Source organism: Pleurodeles waltl, chromosome 12 (genome assembly GCF_031143425.1).
Source record: "Pleurodeles waltl isolate 20211129_DDA chromosome 12, aPleWal1.hap1.20221129, whole genome shotgun sequence".
NCBI lineage: Eukaryota > Metazoa > Chordata > Amphibia > Caudata > Salamandridae > Pleurodeles > Pleurodeles waltl.
The window spans coordinates 69,403,248-69,424,510 of NC_090451.1; the positions used below are offsets into that span (position 1 = coordinate 69,403,248).

Here is a 21,263-nt window from a genome sequence, read left to right on the forward strand (position 1 = left end):
ATACACTGCTGTCATGTTGTCTGCTCTTATTGACACTGTCTTGTGTGTGATTTGTGGCTGGAATGCTTTCAGTGCTAAGAACACTGCCAGCAATTCCAAGTGGTTTATGTGGTAAGTCTGCTGGATTGAGTCCCATTCTCTCTGTATCGTGACATTGTTGAGATGGGCTCCCAAACCGGTCACTGATGCATCTGTGGTAATTGTGGTCTGTGGCACAGGGTCCTGAAATGGCCGCCCTTTTGTTAAGTTGCTGTAATTCCACCATTGCAGAGAGTTGTAAGTGTGGCGGTCCAACAACACTAGATCGTGAAGTTGACCCTGTGCCTGAGACCATTGTTGTGAAAGGCACTGTTGTAGGGGTCTCATGTTAAGACGTGCAATGGGCACTATGAATATGCAGGATGCCATCATTCCCAATAGTTTCATAATAAATCTTACTGTGTAAGTTTGATTGTATATGAGAATGTGGAACGCTTGAATTCTTTGTGGGTTTGGGTAAGCTAATGCTGACTGAGTGTTCTGAACTGCTCCCAGATATGGTTGTACATGCACTGGCTGAAGGTGAGACTTTTGGTAATTGACTGTGAACCCTAGACTGTATAGGGTATCTATTGTGTATTGTGTGTGTTGTTGACAAATTTGAATGGTGCTGGCTTTTATGAACCAGTCGTCCTGATAGGGGAAGACATGTATATACTGTCTTCTGAGATATGCTGCAACGACTGCTAAGCATTTGGTAAATGCCCTTGGTGCTGTTGTTACTCCAAAGGGTAGCACTTTGAATTGGTAGTGCTTGCCTGCTATGACAAACCTTAATGATTTGCGACATGCTGGATGTATGGTAATATGGAAGTAAGCATCTTTTAGATCTAATTCTGTTATGCAATCTTGTTTTTGTAACAAAGATATGACATCCTGAAGGGTGACCATGTGGAAATGCTCTGAGATAATGTAGTGATTGAGGCCTGAGATCAAGGATTGATGAGAGAGTGCCATCCTTTTTTGTCATGAGGAAGTATAGAGAAGTTACGCATTGTCCCTGTTGAGTGATAGGTACTACCTTTATTGCATCTTTGAGTAGAAGTGATTGTACCTCGTTTTAGTAGAACAAGGTGTACCAGAGACAGCCTGTGTGAGCGAGGGGGAATATTTTGTGGAGTCGAGATGAGTTCTAGGCAATAACCATAGTGGATAATTGACAGTACCCATTGATATGATGTAATTTTGTGCCATTGATGGTAGAAATGTTGTAGTCTTCCTCCTACAGGAGATGTGTGCTGTGTGGGGATGCAGAGAAAGCCACTGCTTTGATTAGGTGGAGGCACCTCTTGTGGCAGTGGATTTGCCCCTACTTCTAAAGTTGTGTCTTTTATAGGATCCTCTGGAAGACCCCCTAGATTAATACTGTTGTCTCTGCTTTTGTTGGGATGTAGAGGCCTCTGATGTTTGGGGTTTAAAACAGCCTCCGAACTGGGGCTTGTGAAAGTACCCCTAAAAGATGTTGAGTTTCGCTGTATCCGAGTCCTTTTTTTAATTTTTCTATGGAGGGATCCACCTCTGGTCCAAATAGCTGCTGTTTGTTGAACAGCATATTAAGGACTCCTTGCTGTATCTCAGGTTTGAATCCTGAGGACTGCAACCAAGCATGCCTCCCGATCATATCACTAGTATTTGTACCCCTAGCTGAGGTGTCTGCTGCATTTAGGGCGGGTCTATTTGATTGTTGGCAATAGCTTGTCCTTCTGCCACTACATGCTGTGCCCTTTTTTGGTGTTCCGGAGGGAGATACTGGAGGGACTCGTGCATCTCGTCCCAATGGGCCCTGTCGTACTGGCTAAAAGAGGTTGTGAGTTGGCAATTTTCCACTGATTTGCAGGTTGAGTTGCCAATCTTTTGCCTGCTGCATCAAATTTGCGGCTTTCTTTGTCGGGGGGTGGGGAGCATCCCCTGTGGACTGTTTGCCCTCATTCCAGCTGCACTGACAACAATAGAATCAGGAGGCAATTGTGTTATGAAGAGTGGATTCGATGGTGCAGCTTTTAATTTTTTGTCCACCCTGGGTGAGCCTTTGCTGTTTCTTTAAAAATATCATCAGCATGTTTTAGCATGCCTGGTATCATTGGCAAACATTGGTACTGTTTATGCGTACAGGATAGGGTGTTGAATAGAAAGTCATCCTCTATGGGTTCCGAGTGCATCTGCACCTGATTTTAGGCTGTGGTGTCTGCTGATGGAAATGGCCTAGTGGGATATAGCTCAGGGTCATTAGATGTGATAGGGTCAGAATCATATGCATCCCATGGGTCTACATTCTAAGTATTGTTGCCCAAATACTCCCCATGTGAAGAAACAGGAGACTGCTTAGAATACTGTGCAGGTGAAGGTGGTGGAGTATGAGGTGGTGTAGAAGTGGGAAGCCGAGGAGAATGCGGTGGAGAAGACTGTTGTACTGTCTTTGGTTTCTCCTTGTGCTTAAATATTTTTGCAGGTGAAGACCCAGGTTCCAAACGTTCTCGGAAAGACAGCTTCCTTTTTGTGGTTGAAGGAGGAGAGGCAATAATTTTCCCAATGTCTTTTTGAATCTGTATTTTTCTTTTGTTTAGGGTCGATTACTTCAAGTATGGGCCTAATGCCTGCTGATTTCTCTGTAGATGGAACATATATGCTTCCAATAGTTGTGTGTCCCCCGAACGCGTGATGACTGTCTGCTTTAATCGGCCCAGAAAAAGTGGACTCTGAAGCAGATGGGAGTTTTTTCGGCTCTCAATAGGAGCTTGGCTTCTTCCGCTCCGAGGTGGTATGTAAACGTTTCGGTTCCGAAGCAGAAGCCTCCACCTTGCGACTCGGTCCCGAACAGGCGTTCGGTCAAACGCATTTTGGCCTTCTTCAACGGCAAACCCGAAGGCCAGTCATCAAGATGTAAATTTCGGGCCCGACCATGGCTGGTAAGCAGTGGGGGACCCCAAACCATTTCTGTCAACTTTTTGGGATGTTTTTGGTGATGGGAAGGGGCTGGCGTACTCACATTTTGCGCTGCAGAAATAACTTGGTTGTCCCCATCTCAGTCACGTTCGGAATCAGAGTCTGCGATGGAAACCGCAGCCTGCGCCTGTTCCTCACCGAAAATGTTGGGCATTTGTTCGGTCGAATTCAATGCAATCTCCAGCCGACATACTCTCCTGCCCCAGAGTCTTCTTGGAGCGGAAGGATCGCCACGCCTCGCAGGTCTCTTCTTTGTGGTTCGGAGAGAGGCAAAGGTCACACACCGAGTGCTGGTCTGTGTAGGGGAACTTAACGTGGCACCAAGAGCCGAATAGAAACGGAGTCCGACCCATGAGCCTGTGACAGAGTAGGCCCGTGAAGGTCCGAGAAGGGAGCGGGCGCCCGAAAAGGGCTGTTATTCGATTTAGATGCTACAATCGGTTCAAGTATAGTATAGTTCGAGAACAATACTGACGTTTAAAGGAAAGATAGTATTGAGATCTAACGGAGCAAGTGGGAACACGTCTGAACCCGACAGCGGAAAGAAAACAAACAATCTAACAAAGGACTTGATGCGCATGCGCGCTATCACGAGAGAAGGAGTTACTCGATCTCGTGACTTGAAAAAGCTTTTTTGGAGAAAAACAACTTGTAACACTCCGAGCCCAACACTAGATGTCGGACTTATGCAAAGCATGTGTATCTGCAGCTACACATGCCATTGAACACATATATATATATATTTTGATCGAACAAGTGTTCCTCCACAGCATCATCCCAGTAGTTACTCCCCAGAGAGAGCTGCAGAAAGAACCAGCAGCACCACCAAGTTCAGAACTTCTTTATTTTCTCAGATCAATCCATAAACTGCAGGGTGCAAGGAAAAATTGTGACGTGTTTCAGCCAGAGCCTTCGACTGGCCAGACTCTCACAGTTCTAGTGTATTTAAACAGTGGAGTTCAACCCACCACATATTAAAACCGCTAACCTCACAATCATTCGGTCACCACCTCATCTTTAATCAATTGCCATTATATATATATATATATATATATATATATATATATATATATATATATATATATATATATATATATATATATATATTACCTGCTGGTAAAAAAGTTGTTTCCCATGTTAATTCACATAGGACCTTTGTTCAGCCCGAACCACTAGACGGAATTATACCAAATTTAGCAGAAAGCAAGCTTTCCGTACACAGATTGTGCTCTCGCTTATTTGATGTAAATCCTTTCAGTAGTTTTTGAGAAATTAAAGGGAAAATAAATTTGAATATCTGTTTGCGCGACGACTTCACGAATAATGACAAGCTCGTTCAGGGAAATACAGAGCTCTGTTTGGATGCCAACACTTCAACCAGGAAGTGTTAGTAGCCATCTTGGGAATCAGCTTCAGCCGAGTCCAAAAAAAAAAAAAACACACAAAAAAAGGAAAAGGGGCCAGGATAGAGACACCCTGACCCCAGAGCAAAAAAGACAAAAAAAACAAAACACATTTTAAAGCGAATTTGTGAAGTCTATCGGGACTGGATCATTCAAAGCCAGTCTAGGAGATTTACATAGGTGGTATAACCTGACCTAGAGCCAGTGCCTGGAGTAGCCTGGGCTAACATCACTCTTTTTGAGGGTTTGTGGGTGGCTGCTTTGAGCTCTTACCTGACTCCATAAAATCACCAACCCAATAAAACACATATATTAACTCGTACATATTTGCACTTTTCTCAACAACAACATTCACTTTCCTAACAATGTTTTATGTCCAGACTCTCTGAACTAGAGTCATTCATACCCAAAAATGCATCTTAGAACTCCAGAAATAAAAAAAATGTTCAGACCTTTCTTAATCTTCTTTTCCTGGATCTTCTCTGAGCACATCTTGAAGGCCTCAGACTGCTGGTACTCGCGTAGTTCCTTCATATACTGCTGCTTCTCCCGCTCAGCCTCATCCAGGTACCTCTGAAAACAAAAGTGCTGTTGGTGGCTTTGAACTAAAGATAATACTCCAAAGAACTGAACACAGAATATTGGTCATTCAATTAACCACCAATGCTCAAACCAAGCAAAAAACATTGAAGGCATTGTGCAGTATAATAATTCTATATTATCTTGGAGTCCTATGGTCTGATGACCAGTGGTGTAATGGTTACTCATTAGAGACACATTCTTTTCGCTTTCATATTCTAGGATCATCCGTTCCTACATTCTACAATTCCTTCATATTATATGGAGAGCCCAAGTTTCCATTCACATGATATGCAGGCAGGGATGAATGCAACTCTAGTCAGTGTACATGCAGAAACTATGAGATCCCTACCCACTATCCCAGGGGGGACCCATCGTAAGGACAATTCTGTGCTCTCAGTTAAACACCAATAGGGATCCTGCTTTACCTGCTTGTCTGGTGGCTGCAGACGACTCCACTCAGCCCCTAGCATCTTGGTGATCTCCGGGAAGGGCAGGTCAGGGTGCTGCATGCGGATCTGCTCACGGCGCTCATTTAGGAAGCGCACATAACCAGTTACTGGTGCCTTGGGGCCATTGGGCAGGATCTTCTTCCTCTTCTTGCCTTTAGGCCATCCTCTCTTCTTCACCGGCTTCACTCCCCAAAGGGAACAATGACAACAGCACATCAAATACGTGCAATAATCAGTTACAAGTTATATATCAGCCGCCTGTCCACAGCGAAGTTCAGATGTTCAACAGGCTTCTGTGATTCTGCAGGAGCAGATTCAACAGATTTCATAATTTTCTGCAACCCCCACTTAATAAAGGTACCTGTCAACTTCAGAACAGTGGACAAAGGACTGTTTTGCGTCAGGTGGAGATGTTTTGATATTCAAAGCCTTTGAAAAGAATTGTAGAATTTTATGAGGGGCATTGAAGACAAATAAATGGATAACAAGAAATAAAATGATAAATATTTGAACTGGACACTCACAAAGAGAGTAAGTTTAAAGGTCCATGGGAATAATCACAACTGCTTACATAACACTTGGGAGAGTAAAGTTGCCATTTATGACACTGTAAATAACATCTGTTTAACTATACAACTCCACTGTACTCACTTTATTTCATTTTTATTAGTATGAAAGTTTCAATCATCACTACCAAGATGGCAACCAATCTCGGCAGAGGGTTCTTTACTAACTACGCTTTATCCACTTACACGCAAATTTAAATTAGTATTTTCAATAATTCTTGCCACCCAATGAAAAAAGGAACAAAACTTCTTAGTCAAGCGCAAATTCTTCAATTAATGATTGAGATCTGGGGGATCAATTTCCAAATGTGCAATATGCGGTGGTGAATCAGTCAAGGGCTGAGATGCCTTGCAGGAAGGAACTACCACCACAGGAAAAGTACCTCTGAAATGAATTTACTGCACATAAGGTGTGCAGTCTGGTGGAAAATGATTTACAGAACGCAGGTCGTTATAGGGATGCAAAATACCTCAAGAGTTTACTGTACCGCTACGCAGAGCGCTGTACCATGGGTTTCCCAGCGCTAACAATTTAAAGCACCAGAAGATAAACAAGCTATTCCCAGAGTGACACAATGTCAGGTCAAGTGCCAGAGCCAGAACTGGAATCCAGTTCTCAAAGTTCAAACGTCAACAAATGAACCACTAGCCTCGATATTTTCATAAAAAATGGTGCTGTGTATTTCCCATTGCCAAAAATGAGAGAAGAGCACATGGTTCGGACTGCACTGGGGTGCAATATTTTTTTTTTTAATTACGTATCTCTTGCTTCAAAAGGTTGGGCAATACATATGTTATTCCAGCAAGTTTTTCTTGTCTGAGTTTTTATTTTTAAATCCATTTCAGTGGGATACCGAGGCAACTAAGGGGGTCAGGTAGCTTGGCCACCACCAGAAACTAAGGGGTGGGGGCTGCCTTTTTAAAGTATTTCTGCCACTGGCACATCTGTGCAATCATGCACATGAAAAGCATGTAAAAGGTTGAGCTGAGCAACATGAAAATCTCCTGCACATCAAATTAAATGTGAACCGTGAAAACTGTGCTCCAGTTTCGGATAGCCACATAAGGTAACAGCACTCATGTCTTGAACCCCTCTGTTGGAGACAGTCTAGTGCAGTGGTTCTTAACCTGCGGCCCAAGGACCCATGGGGGTCCGCAAGGCCTACTCAGTGTATCTGTTTTACAAAATTAAATATTACATTGAATCCACTAAAATTAAGAAAATATATACAAATAAGGAAGCAGAATTGAAAATTTGAACACTTTTCTCTATTTGATTGTGAATTACATAAACAATTTCAGTACTTGAGCATTAGTTTGGTTTATACTGGTTTGTATTTTTGTGTATAGTTTTGGCGATACAAATCATTGAAACTGCTTAGCCTGGGTGTCCCCGGCTTCCAACAGTGACACACTCAGTATCCAATAATGATTCATAAGGGGTCCACAGAAGCCAAGAGGTTAAGAACCACTGGTCTAGTGAACCATTACACAATATATAAAAAATAGGATATGACAGTATAAAGAGTATGCAGTTCCTGGGAAGAGAGAGAAGAGGGAACGAGGATCTGTGCCGGCAATAGCCCGAGTCATCAGATTAGAGTCTGATTGCTCAGGAGCAAGAGCCCTCAAAAGGGTGCCATGCTTTGTCATCGGGCAGCTCCTTTGCCGGAGTTCTTTCATATTATACAGATGTGAAGCGTGATGTGCAACGTACAGGGTTCTGATGCGAGTAGACGGATGGAAAGTGAAGTTACAAATAACTAAGGGATCCCTAATCTTCTTTAATATGCAGGTGCCCTTGTTATCATTAAAAACTATGGGGGTCATTATGACCTCGGCGGTCCTTTTGCAAGACCGCCGAGGGACCGCCGTGCGGAAGACCGCCTGTGCAGGTGGTTTGCCGCTCTGCGTATTATGACTGTTGGCTGCTCTCCGTCGTTATTCCGACGGAGAGCCGCCAACAGCCATACTTGCGGGCGGCGGGGAAGTGGAGGTTGCTCCACCTCCACGCCAACAGAACACCGCCCAGCGAATCACGTCCTGTGATTCGCCGTGGCGGTGTTCTGTTGGCGGTGTGGTGTCGGCGGAGCTGCCCCCATGGCCCCGTCCCCTCCCGGAGGATCGACGGACCAGGTAAGTCGATCGTCCGTTAGGGGAGGAGGGTGGGGGGTGTTGTGTGTTATGTGCGTGCTTGGGGGTGTGCGTGTGTGTACGTAGAGGGGGTGTGTGAGTGCGTGTATGCTTGCGGGGGTGTTGTGTGTATGGGAATGAGTGCATGTATGGCTGTGGGTATGTCTGTATGGATGTGTGCGTGTATGTTTGAATGTGGGTGTGCGTGTCTGACTGTGTGTGTGGATGTAGGCATGTATGTCGGGGTGTGTGCGTGTGTGTGTTGGTGGTGCCTGCATGCGTGTCGGGTGTGTGTGAGAAATGTTATGTTGGGGGTTGGGGTGGGGAGGGGGGCCCTGCCACCTTTGGGGGGGTGGCAGGGGTGGTGGGGGGTGTAGGGGAGGGAGTCGGGTGGGGGTGGGGGAGACCCCTATCAGTGCCAGGGAAGGAATTTCCTGGCACTGATAGTGCTTACCGCCATGGATTTCATGGCGGTTGAAACCGCTGGAAATCCACAGCGGTAAGCCGGGTCCAAATACCGCCGGCGGTATACTGACGGCCGCCAGGCTGGAGACCCAGGTCTCCAGCCCGGCGGTCGTCTCCGCCCTGGCGGGCGGGACGGAGAACCGGCGGTTGACCATGGCGGTAACCGCCATGGTCATAATACACCAAGGTTAGACAGCAAGGCTGTTGGCGGTCTTACCGCCGGTTCTACGCCATCCGCCAGGGTTGTAATGACCCCCTATGTGTAATAGCGTGCTAGCCAATGAGTGGATGAAATGTTCCAGACTGGCTCAAGTGGTAATGAGTGAAAAGAAGGTCGACATGTTTCTTGCTTGTTTAACATCACAAATGATCATGGCAATTCATCATGACCAGAATCCTAACTTAGTTGTAGTTTACAGTCATCAAATAGAGTGGTATGTAATTGTAACTGTGCCCAAACAGCCTTTATGTAAGTATGTAGTACACCTTCACAGTTTAAAACCAACCATATTATGTGGGAGACATCGCCCCAACGTTAGTGGTAGGGAAACGCACACAGACGTAAGAGAAAAGGTGAGGAGGAGGGCAAAGTGCCAAAGACCTACCACGCCCACAGCCACCACGGAGGTGAACTATTGGGTCACGAACTTCAGTACTCTTAGACAGAAACACACAAGCTTATTCATATACTTATTCAGGCATTAGGACTAGAGTTGATCAGTATTCCAAGAAGCCTGTGGGACTCCGGCAGACACAGTTGTACCCAATTAATTTGATGTTAAAGGCAATGAGTGTAGTGTCATTAAACAGAGGTTTGTGTTGTTTTCATTTTGTCTGTGTTTTTATTTTTCATTGCTTTACTTTTCAGGTTAATGTTGGTGTTTTGTCCGTTGTTGCTTTATTTTTATGTTTTATTATTTTTTCGTGTTATTTTATTTTTTTTGCCTTAGCTTTACTGTGAATATACTTTTCGGATACCATTTGGTATGCTTTTGAACAGTAGCACAGGCCCCACCCCTAATGTGATGCATGCTGCGCCACACTTGTGCCCCTACTCTTTCGAGCTTTTGCGGTCCCTATTACCGAAGTAACACACACCTGCTGGTGTGAGGTAGAACCACCATGGAGATAGGAATCTTGACAATAAGTGGGCATTTCTCTGACAATGTGGTGACAGTGGGTCGTCTGGTGCACCGGCAGCTCAGCGGTCTGGCTGAACAAGACTAAATCAAGCCCACCACTAGACATCTGCACAGCACCTCTACAAAGAATAACTGTGCTATTCCATTCAGGCAAGACAAGGCTAAAAATGCTAAATGACACACCTTCTTCAGACCTGCCTCTTCCAACACTAAAACGATGAATAAAAATTACTATAAATGACTGCCATGAGGGATAACTTGAAGAAAACGGACAACCCTGATGTGCAAATACCTCAAGTGGTGCAGAAATAAATTGTGGCATGGTAGAGGATCTTGGACTAAATCAAAGACTCTGGGGATGCAGTTGAAAGAATATACAGTGTAGCAAGTGAAGTGCTTTATTAGCACAGTACTGAAGCCTCTATGCATCTTAAGCACTCCCAGGTTTGTAATGCCTGCTTAACCCATTTTACAGATCACCAGTGGGTTTTAATATGCAAATAATGTATTGACTTCATGCCATTTTCACCTGCTGCTATAAAGTGTGGATAAAATGAAATGCCAGCCAATGAGAGTTTATGTCTACGCGTACAGAAGTACACAGAGTCTTAAATATCAGGAAAAGGAGTGTTTCTAGTCATCTAAGGGCTCCCAGCAGGATTAGGTGGTCTTGTACAAAGAGGAGGTAAACATTTGCCCTCCCTGTTTCCCAAAACAAACATGGCTGCGCTCACCTCTTCAGGCGGTTTCTCAGGAACAGCTTTAGCCACATCACACTTCTCCTGTTTAATGGCCACGAGGAAGCCTCCAGTCGAACCAGACCTGCCAACAGGGTTTCTAAAATCACAGAAAATAATGAAAGGGGAGAGCAAAACACACAAATCCAAAGAAGATTAGGAGGAGGCTATTGTGGATGCTTTGACACTGAAAACTCAATGCACCTGCTTACTACCTTCTAGGGGCAGCTCTTTCGCTAAGGCGGAGGAGTGTTGCCCCACTGGATTGTGGGGAAAGGAAAAATAAAAGGATAATAACTGTACGTTATCATCATTTTATTTTTCCTGGGAGAACGGGTGGGGCTGGGCCGGAGGAGGGCTGGATGAAGGGTTTGTTCAGCATAAAGTGTGCATGTCTGTTTGGCCGGCCATGTTGGGACGGCCAAACAGACATGCTCACTTTGCATGTTCTCTACCCGGCTGTATTGCACAGCCGAGTGGAGAACATGCCTAGGCTCCCACTCCCAGTCTGAGCGGCAAAGCAGGCCGCTCAGACCAATCATGACGTTGCTGGCATGCTGGATACAGCAACATCGTGATTGGCTGGGAACCTGTGGTCACCCCGGAACAGGAAGAGGACAACGACAGAGGGGAGATGACTGCATCTCCCCCAAAAGTAAGCCTCTTTTCCCACACCTCCTGTCCCGCACCCCCACCCGCATTCAGTGACAGCCGCCGCTGCTACCTCCACCATCCTCAGCCTCATTTACATATACAGGGGCCATGTCCTCCACACATGAAGGCAAACAGATACAAAGTGCCTACGCCATTCAGAAAAGCAGTGAGGGAAACACAAAGCTCTACATGCAGCTAACAGCCCATTGCACGTTATTAAAGAAGTCAATGCCACACAACTGGGAGATGGAGCTGTACTTACAAAAGCCCCGCGGCCAGCTGCTTCACGCCCTGAGACATCACCAGTAGATTCTGATTCTCTGTTCTACAAGGGAAACAAAATAAAGTGACAAAGTGTCTAAATGTATTTTTGATGTCTTACGGTGGTGCTCTTAGCACTCACGTCTCACCACTCTAACCACATAACCCACAAGTGGAAAAGAATGTGGCACCGCAGCCACTACCATGACAGTAAAAGCTTTTCTTTGTTTCTAAATTCCGTGTTGCGCTTGAGGGTTCTCTTTGGATGAACAATATTCTGTATGTGCATGTGTGTGCAAGATAGCGTGTCTCTGCCTACCTGCCTGTCTGTGTCTGACAGTCCATCTGACTGTGTCAGTCAGTGTGGTGTGTAGGAGCTGGACGGTGTAAGTCAGCCTGTACCACTCTCTTTACATGACAGTTATCAGCCAGTGTGTCAGCATGTGTATCAGTCTGTCTGACCAAATTAGTCTGTGCTAGTGTGTGTGTGTGTGTGTCCGCAGGTCTGTATCAGTCTGTGTGCTTTGATGTCTCTGGTAGTCAAGGGTGTGCATCAGCCTGTGCATGATTGCCAGCCAGTCTGTATCTGCCTGGTAGTCTGTCTGGGGCAGCGTGTCTGTGCACAAGCCTGTTTGTCAGTCTTCCTGTGTCAGTCTGTCTTTCAGTGTTTTCGGCAGTGTACTTGCCGGTGTCTGTCTGTATGACTGCGTGTGTCAATCCTTCCATTTGTGATAGCATGTTGTCTTGGTGTGGCAATCAGTCTCTTATTCAGTTTTCCAGACTATCTGTGTGCTTCAATGGGTGTGTCTATAAGCGTGTATGTGTCAGTCTGTCAGCTTTGGAGTCTGCGTTTGTGTGCATCTGTCTGTTTCTCTGTTTATGTGTGTCTGCATGGGAGACAGATCACAGACAGAGAATAGAAGGGGGAATCTTCGACCTCAAGAGAACCATTGCTTGTACCCCGGATTCCCTGCACTATCCAGGTGACAGGCTGGCATTAGAGTTCAAGCTGAGAGGATCATGTTTATCTATGTTAAACACAGGGATGCTTGCTTCTGAGAAAGGGAACAACAGAGAGTGAAGATTAATGTATGTTCGAGGTCATGTACAATAGTACATCATCGTTCCTACTGTGCATGGGACTGCTTGAAAAATGATACACAACAGGAGTCCGAGTCCTCAAAAGTAAAATGTGAATGATCTGCAGTACAAATGTGCATGCCCACAACTTATTTCCATCTGTGGCAAGGGTCCTCAATGACTGCTGCACTGAAAATTGTTCTATGTATATTAAAACGGGGAAATGTTGGCAAGGGGAAAGTCTAGAGACAAGCAAGCAGACATACAGACTCAAGGTCTACTGTCAACTGGGTGAGGGGCAACGAAAAACTACACCTTTCCTGAGTCAGGTCCAAACAGAGGTATTTTTGGGAGTCTAGAAAGGATTAGGATCAATCCTTAACCTCAAAAAGATGTGTGTTCGGTCCCCTTGCTTGGGAACAATGCAAAATCTTACACTTACCACCTCTACCCAGAAACCAGTTGTCCACGGGAGACGGACGGTGCTCCTTTCCTAGTAAACAAGCTCTGCGTCTTTCCAAATTCAGTGGAAATTACTTTGGTACATCACATAACAAGGCGTGGAGCCTGCAAATAGCCAATGCAAGCTCACTAACGAGACACACTGCAAAGCTAAGTAGCTTCGACTTTAATAGTGAAAATACCATCAAATCTCTTCTTTGAGGGATTAGTGAGTTACAGACATTCACAACACTAAACAGGAAAGTGTCAGTCTCTTAGAAACCGTACAGAGCAAAACTGAGCTGATGTATAGAACCTGCAATAATTTAACGAGCCATGAGTGCCACCAACCTGCTACTGGTGTTTCCTGCTCAGTATACTGGATATCACTTTGAAGGGAAATTGCTGTATGTAAAAGAGGTTTCATTTACTTTGTTTACCCATTATAGGATGAGCAAATTTAGCTTCCTGGAGTTAGGCTTCCACTGCAAATAATTCCCTGGTAGGGTTTTATCTCCACACTATGACAATGAGACGGACAGTCATGCGAATCCATTTTGGGACAGGAAGTGCAGAGAGAGGGTTTCCTTCCTATGTTCTCGGAACACAATAGATGCTGTTCCCTCTTTGTGCTGACCTTGTGCCTAGATGAAGGTATATAACTGAATGATACAAAGAGTTGTTCATCTCCCTGCTATATTTCTAAACTGACACTTTAAACAAGATGATTCTAACCCACTCCCAACTGTGATTTCATAAGCCAATGACGGGTCCAAACTCTGATTTGTCTGAAAAAAGTATTATTTTTACAGATGACTCTATAGGCATCAACTAATGAAACGTTTCCTGCATTGCTGATTATGAAATGTGCTCTACAAGGGCATGTTACTTGATACTGAACAAGCTGCAAATTTAAAATATTAAAAAATCTGCTGAAAGCATGCTGCTTAAACAAAAACAAACAAACAAAGTAACAAAAGACACAAGCGTTCCACTGCAATGGGTCTTGCGTCTGCTCGAGTTAGAGCTGTTAACGTTGTAAATTCCTAACTGGACTTTTCTTGCCACTTAAATTGAAATCGAAAAGTAAAACAGTTGACATAAGTGAGCTGATTCAAAGCACCATGGCCGCCATGAGCTTGAGCGCAAAGGAGAGACACAAAAAGAAAAGAAGTTTGCTTGCAGCCAAACGTATCAGCAAACGTGCAATTATCCATGTAACAGGGTTGATGTCAAAGGCGGTAACAAAACCGCCCCAAGGAGAGACAAACGTAAAGCATTTACCAATGATAACAAAGGATTTTTGAAAGGCAAGTCCACGAACAAGTGAAAGTGATGGGCGTGCGACAGGCGTGGGTAAGAGCCCACAGATAGATTACAACAGGTCAGAGCACTTGTGCACTCGACTTAAAAAGGAAAAGAGCCTTAATAGGCACCTGTTGAAGTGAATAAAATGAAGGTACTTTTCACTCTTCATAAGATGTTGAGAAGTCCAAGAGATTGACTAGAATCTAACTGCGGAGGTTGAGAACTCTTTAATACCAAGCAGTCCTCTTTGCCTCTTGTAAATCAGATCAGGAGGCACGTTTCACCATCTACAACCGACATGGCGGGAGGGGATGAAGACGGCGCAGTAGCCCCACCTCTACTGCGGCTGGACCCAGGGCCAGTTGAGATGAGATTTGTGCTTCCTACTAGCACACTCCGATTAGACAATGTGATGCATTTTTACCCATACTGTCAATCCTTTCTTTAACAGAATCAACAACAAGAGCAGGAGTCACATGAACAAAGCAGGCTAACATAAAGCTGGGGATGCTACTATGTGAGAATCTTATTCAACTCACTTAATACCCCTAAAGCGGGCGTGCTGAACGTTGTACCCGGATGGCCAGATCTATGCCACACCTGAAGAGTAACTGCAGACTATGGAAATAGTTTGCCTTGAGGTTCAATGTTATCTGCAATTTATTAAACGCACAAGTTTCCCTGCTAGAAAAGAATGCTTTTAAAATCTTTCCCAAATGTGAGGAGATCTGAACAACCATGTCTCTATTTACTGATGAAAACTTCGATCCCTGTTCTGTCCTTGTGTGTTTATGTTGTCTCAAGAGCACTGGCTCACAAAAAATAGTTCTAGGACAGATCATTTATCTGCATCCTTTCTTTCAGATATTCAGAGGTAAATCTGTAAAGACTTTGTGGGATCAGAAGAACAGTTTAGTGGGTTACCACACAAGAAAAAAATAACTGCTGCAAATGGTGTATATCCCAGGCCCATTTGCCTGAACCAAATCAAAAAGTAATGTTTATTTAGAGGCATTTCCAAATGGATACTCTGCGACTAAGAACAGAGGTGGTTTGTGAGAATCATCATGTATCAGTATTGGACCATCCATGAGTTACTGACATTCAGGAGTGGAGCCAAATGTTACTTGCACAAACTACACAGATACAGAAGCCCATGCACCTACAAGCACAAGAAATTGCCTGCAAACCCCCAGGACCTCTAATCCTGCACAGACTTCCCAAAAATAGGCAAAATATGCTGCAATATGGTGTGCAGATTCGAGTAAAACAAGTTATGGCTCACTCTGACCAGGAAAACTGGAATGGTGCTATAACCCAGTATACACTCAAAATGAAAGCAAAGGTGCCCTAGTCTGCACTTCCACCAGAGAGACAATCACCTATGATGTAAAGAGAATCCCGAATTGTAGGTGAGGAAATGATCCAGTACGATTACCAAATAATGAATTTTAGTAATTAGTAATTTTAGTAATTGCAAACCATGATGTACAAATGTGTGTTTCAAACATTGTGTGAGTCCCAGTGGATTTCAAATAGACCTACATCATGAATATTAATGAGGTAGGTCACGATTTGCGACCTATTGGGAATCGCTAAAAATCACACAAGTATGGTGGTCTGCTGGGGTCAGAAGACCACCAACGTCTGTGATTGCTTTTAAATAAGCGATGCAATGGGATGTGTTTTATAAAAGAAAAATTAAAACATTTCTTTTCATTTTTTTTTATAGTAGGCAGTGGTCCGTGGGACCACTGTCTGCTCTTAAAAAAATGTTTTCACAAACATTAATTTATGATTGCGTTACCACCAATCTAAAGTTGGTGGTAAAATGCAAATGTTTTGCAACTGCATTTTTGTTGCAAAACATTCGCACATACCACTGCGGTTCGTTATTAGGAAGGGACACCCTAAACACACACCCTTTCTAATACTGAATCGCAAAGCCAATTTGCGATTCTGTAACAGGTTACCAAATCACAAATAGGGCTTTATGCATGCCAAAATGCATTTTTCTGGTCACAAAAGGCCTAATTCTGTGAATCAGGCAGTTTGCAAGCAGAAAAATCCTTTGTACATCTGGCTTCAAATTCCTTAAGCACAAAAACTTTTTTCACCTTTATCATATTATAGTGCCACACCCTAAATAATTCTAAAGCACAACATGATACGGACAGTGGCTTTACGGCCTATTAAAAAAATCCACATTGCAGAAAAAAAACATGTATGTTCTCAAGGTTTCCATGAACTCAATTGAAAAACAAATGAGAACATTAATAGATATTGCTCACTATTACAAAATTTACAAGGAACCTGCAAATCAAATATACTGCACATGTGTGCTTAAGAGAGTGAAGACAGGAACTAGTTCACTAAAGTTTTCAAATTATAAAATTTATGAGATGGGAGACTTGCGCCAAACTGAAGTGAAAATGCTTAGAGCGACTTCAATAAAACTGTGACCCTAAGCTTTAGAATGCAACCGCTGACAATCAACTCTACCATGAAACATGCTGCAAATGGTTCTTTCGAATACAGATCTGTCTTGGAGATGGCCACATCTAAAGTGGTATGCAGTGAGCCTTAGACTTCAGACAGCTGATGCTTGCTTAAAACATGAGTTGATGTTTGGAATCCTAGAAATATTCCTTAACAGTACAGTGGTCAGCGTGACCCATCATGTGGCCCCTCTAATCCCTAAAAACCAAGGCCACTGGAATTATGTGATTCTGCAGCTATGGCCTATTTGACCCCAATTATGGATTTTCCACATCATTCATCAACAGCTTCATATTCTGCAGATTTTCACACAAAAAATGTTTCTAGTTTAACCGGATCACAAATTACAAAACAGTGATGTGTTTGTGCATAGTGGAAGGCCCTTTGCAAAGGTTACTTGGTCATCCTTCATTCATTTCTCTATTTGTTTATTAAACTGGTACGAATGAGGCAATTTTGTTTGCCCCAGGCAATACTACAATTTTTTTTAAAGTACAAAATATGTGAGTTATAATATAAAAATGTGCTGCTTTGTGCCACCTAATTATTACGTAATTTCCTAAACCAGCCACATAATTTGCCTCATTTTGCTAAATGTCATCCATACCACATAATTCAGTGCTTCCCTGCCAGATAATTCTAGTGGTTCTCCCTATGATCACGTGCTTTACCCAGAGTGAAATCCCCACAAACCAGATTGGCTTATCTATTCTTGCCTTGTTCTCACACCAGTAAAAAGCAAAGAAGGACAAAAAAGTTCCTCACTTGTTCTAACTTTTGGACGATTATTTTATTTCTCACTTTGAAAAAAAACGCAAGCTGGAAGGGAGTATTCAGTCTGCTAAAATGTGGAGTGACTTCCACAATTTCCAGGCATGGAAGATGAGGTCATTTCGCTCAAAAAAGTAATCCTAAATTATAGAGACAGTATTAATTAATACGTTTATTTCACTAGTGGAGAGAGGACTATCACATTTCAAATATCTTAGCTACGAGTGAACGGTTTATTATCATTATGGACCCTTAAGCCCCCTGAGATATCAACTGTCTGAGGGACAACACCGAGACACCCCCATACTGCACGGAAGAAGGGGAGAAAAAGGCAAATAGCATACATGCTCACCTGCGGAATGGGGAGATGCTCCAGAGTTTGAGCCTTACCTTCCCAACAGAAAATCTCAAAAACTCCGATTGCTTCGTATTTGACACCGAACCTCAACAACTTTATTATGCGAAGGCGAAGGGAGGTAATAAAGAGCTGGGATTAGGATGATTGACCGGCGAAGGGGCGGGGCGAGGAGGGTCTTTGTGACCGGACTTCCCAGCGAGCCTTCTGATTGGTTAAGAACATCAGACCCCCGCCTCCTGCTCTAAAGAAACCGCTACTGCTGGTAGACCGGAAGGGGGCGTCTGGCTGCAACGGAAGAGAGCCCTCTGCCCGCTGCTATTCCGGAAGTATCCTCCAGGTGCTCCGGAAGAAGTAGCTCGGTGCGTTAGCCGCTGTTATTTATCAAATGGTGCTGTCTTCTCAGTCTCCTGCGCTGTGGTGCTCTTGCTTATGGAAACCAAATTATTGAACACTATACCGGGCATGCTATGATGCATAGTAGGGCGACAATTTTAATGTAACTGTGGGGCACGGAATGATTTTACTGACATCACTCCCGCTAGGGTTTTCTTGGGAACAAATTGGCCTTTGTTTAAGATTTGCTATTCTGGAACAGTCAAGAGGTGGATGGTGAAAAACAATTTGAGTACAATTGTCAGAATTATTTTGTAGCAAATCCATTATCACTGTTTGCCTTAATAATCATCCGATTTAGGCAGCTCTGAAATACGTTTTAAACTTAAGAACTATTTAGAAGTACCAGCAACATGTCACGACCTTGGCATCTTGTCAAAATCAGCAACAGTCCAGTATCCCAAATCCTACTACCAACCAGAAACATAAACATAAAAGTAAAACACCTTTAAGCCCATGAAAGACTTCTTGTACAACCTAATGCGTGAACTCCTCTCTCACCATGCTAACTCCATGTCAGATGGCTACACCCTTCTTAACAGCTTCAACATTTTGCTGGAAAACTGCCAGTGGCAACTCACTAAGGTGGGACGGCGCACTGGGGGGGAGGGGAGTTTGCAGGGTAAAAAAATAAATAAAAAAAGGAAAATAAACTTCTTTGCCACTGCGCACTGCTCCTCTGCTTTGTCACTGGCTGCAAACAGGCACAGGCTCCCAGCCTGCCCTGCGCCAATCCTGACGCTGCTCAGAGCAGCTTTGGGATTGGCTAGGAGGGCCCAGCCAGGACGCTCCCGGGCAGACTGGGAGCCTGTGCAGGCTCTCTCCAGCCCAGCAACTGTATTGCTGGGCTGGAGAGAGCCCAGTGCGCATGTATGTTTGGCCGGTCCAAGACAGCCAGCCAAACATACATGCGCAGTGAGGGGGCGTTCTGTGCATGCCCCCTCACTACTCATCACCCGGAGGCCCCACCCCCTTTACTGAAAATAAACAATAATAAACAAAGTTTATTATAGTTTTTCATTAAAAGGTTTTCAGCTACTGCTGCTGGGGCGGAAGGGGGTGGGGGGCACTCCTCCACCCAAATGGAGGAGCCGCCCCTGCAAACTACATGACTATCCATGCACCAACAAAAAAAACAAATGCAAGCCAAAACCTTCCACACCTCGCTGAACACAAACACAGCTGCCTCTGGACAGCACACAGATATATCATTACATCAGCCAAATCACAGTACTACAACATCATTAATGAAGCTAAAAATAGAAGCAGAACATCCTTCCAGTCAATCAAGCACAGCATCACTCCCCCACTTCATCCTCCTATCCCACGAGAAGATCTGACAACATATCAACAACACCAAGCCAACTTCTTCTCTTACACCCATCCATTCTCACAGAATCCCACGATGAAAGATGAATCAGTTGGTACTGAAGGATATCCATGAAATGAATTTAGTGATATGACATCACAACTGCTAAATGGCTGTCTGGCGTAGGAAAGAACGTGCACCAGGGCTTGTACCAGCTGTTCCAACCTGTGGTTTAAAATTTTCCCCCTAATGTGTCCACTAGCATTTCTGGCTGGGTAGTTTTGCATGAAGATTGAGTTGTAAAGCCCACCTGGAATGCCTCATTTAGCATAAAGCAATGAAATAGAATGCTTCCCAGAATACATTTCCAGTGGTTCTGACTAAGCTTTTCACCCATCCATTTTTTTGTACCAATAATCCAGACACCCGATACAGCGTACATGAAAAGCCACTGACTACAGCTGTAGGATCCTCATGTTTGCTGATTTCCTTCTGCTCGCCGTCCCCAACAAAGACAACCATTTCATGCTTTTCCTGTAGAGGGCCACATCAGATAATAGGTTGGTTTCAAATCTCAAACAGTGTACGGTGGGAGACCCAGGAATACCATGCATGTCCAGTGAAGGCGGCACCATGTTTCAAAACTCTGGCAGACACTGTAGCTTTAATGAAGAGCTGATTTGACAGTGGGGCATCTCAACATTGCGAGAGAGACTCCTTGACGATGATGGCAGTGAGTCCCTCGATATTGAGTACTTTCATGATGTGAAGAGTAGTTTGCTACTAATTGCAGATGACTATAGAGGCCGATCACGTCAGCAAGAGGAAGTAGATGGAAAGGCAGAGGAACAGCAGGTTTGGCAGACAAGTGCAGTAAATGACTCTTGGTCTGGAGCTGTCATGAAAACAAATGCATACAACAACACACTCCAAAGCAAAAAGAGACAGGGATGAGAAGGCCAATATTTTCTTCTTTTGACAACCCTAAGGATTGTGTGAGCCCCTACAAACTTTACATAGACCCCATCTGTTTCAGAAGATGATTCCTTGTAGTCTTAGTCCGTCTTAGCCATATAAATCCAATATTTGTGATGGTGGACTCCTTAATTCAACAAACACGTGATGCATCAACTGTTGGTGACTTGTTTGTTTTCCACAACCAGGAATAGGCATGAAATGTCCACATAGTGTTTTACTGGCCAGTTCAAGTTTTATAACACCCACCATATTTTAAAACGTAGACTGACCTGAAATAAAACAAGGGGTCTACATATTTCTGACAGCTTACAGAGTCTCTGTTTTGTAAGTGTGCTATAGGAACGCTCTTTTAGGGCTGACCTTTCTTTTGCTCACTGTTTATAGAGATCTAATCACTTTCCATCTTAGTTTGGCTGAAATGTGGCAGAAAAGCATCACTTTGTCACACAGAGTCCATAGTCTCAGGTTCCAGAAACAGGGAGGGCACTTAGCCAGGAAAGCAACACTGGTGTGTTTATATTTTAGGACTCTCCACCATCCATGAATGCATGATTTTGGAAATCTGGCTTGGGATGATGAGCCTACGACACCTGCAACATCTGAACCTGATTAGGCTTCAACGTAACAGATTCTATTCTTCAGATATTCTGACATTGTAACAGGAGTTAACATTTTGTTGGGACCCACACAACAACTTCACCACTTTCCCACTTTCAATTACTTTTCCAAGCAAACCAAGATAGTATATTGAC

The 21,263-nt window shown here is 43.9% G+C and overlaps 1 protein-coding gene across 4 annotated transcripts in view; it reads right to left on the bottom strand.

Annotated features, from left to right (window-relative positions):
- The window catches only part of HMG20B (high mobility group 20B), a 37,422-nt gene extending 19,429 nt beyond the window's left edge, over positions 1-17,993 (bottom strand). For 2 of the 4 annotated variants that reach the window (XM_069216721.1, XM_069216719.1), the window contains exons 1-5: positions 17,864-17,993; positions 11,376-11,438; positions 10,457-10,559; positions 5,393-5,596; positions 4,838-4,958 (exon numbers count right to left, since the gene is read on the bottom strand). In XM_069216721.1, coding sequence (XP_069072822.1) covers positions 4,838-4,958; positions 5,393-5,596; positions 10,457-10,559; positions 11,376-11,413 — 466 coding nt within the window. In that variant the 5' untranslated portion in view covers positions 11,414-11,438; positions 17,864-17,993. Of the gene's footprint in view, positions 1-4,837; positions 4,959-5,392; positions 5,605-10,455; positions 10,560-11,375; positions 11,439-17,863 lie in introns of all 4 variants that reach the window. The other 2 variants (XM_069216720.1, XM_069216718.1) reach the window with 1 other exon arrangement.
- Between the last annotated feature and the right edge of the window lie 3,270 nt (positions 17,994-21,263).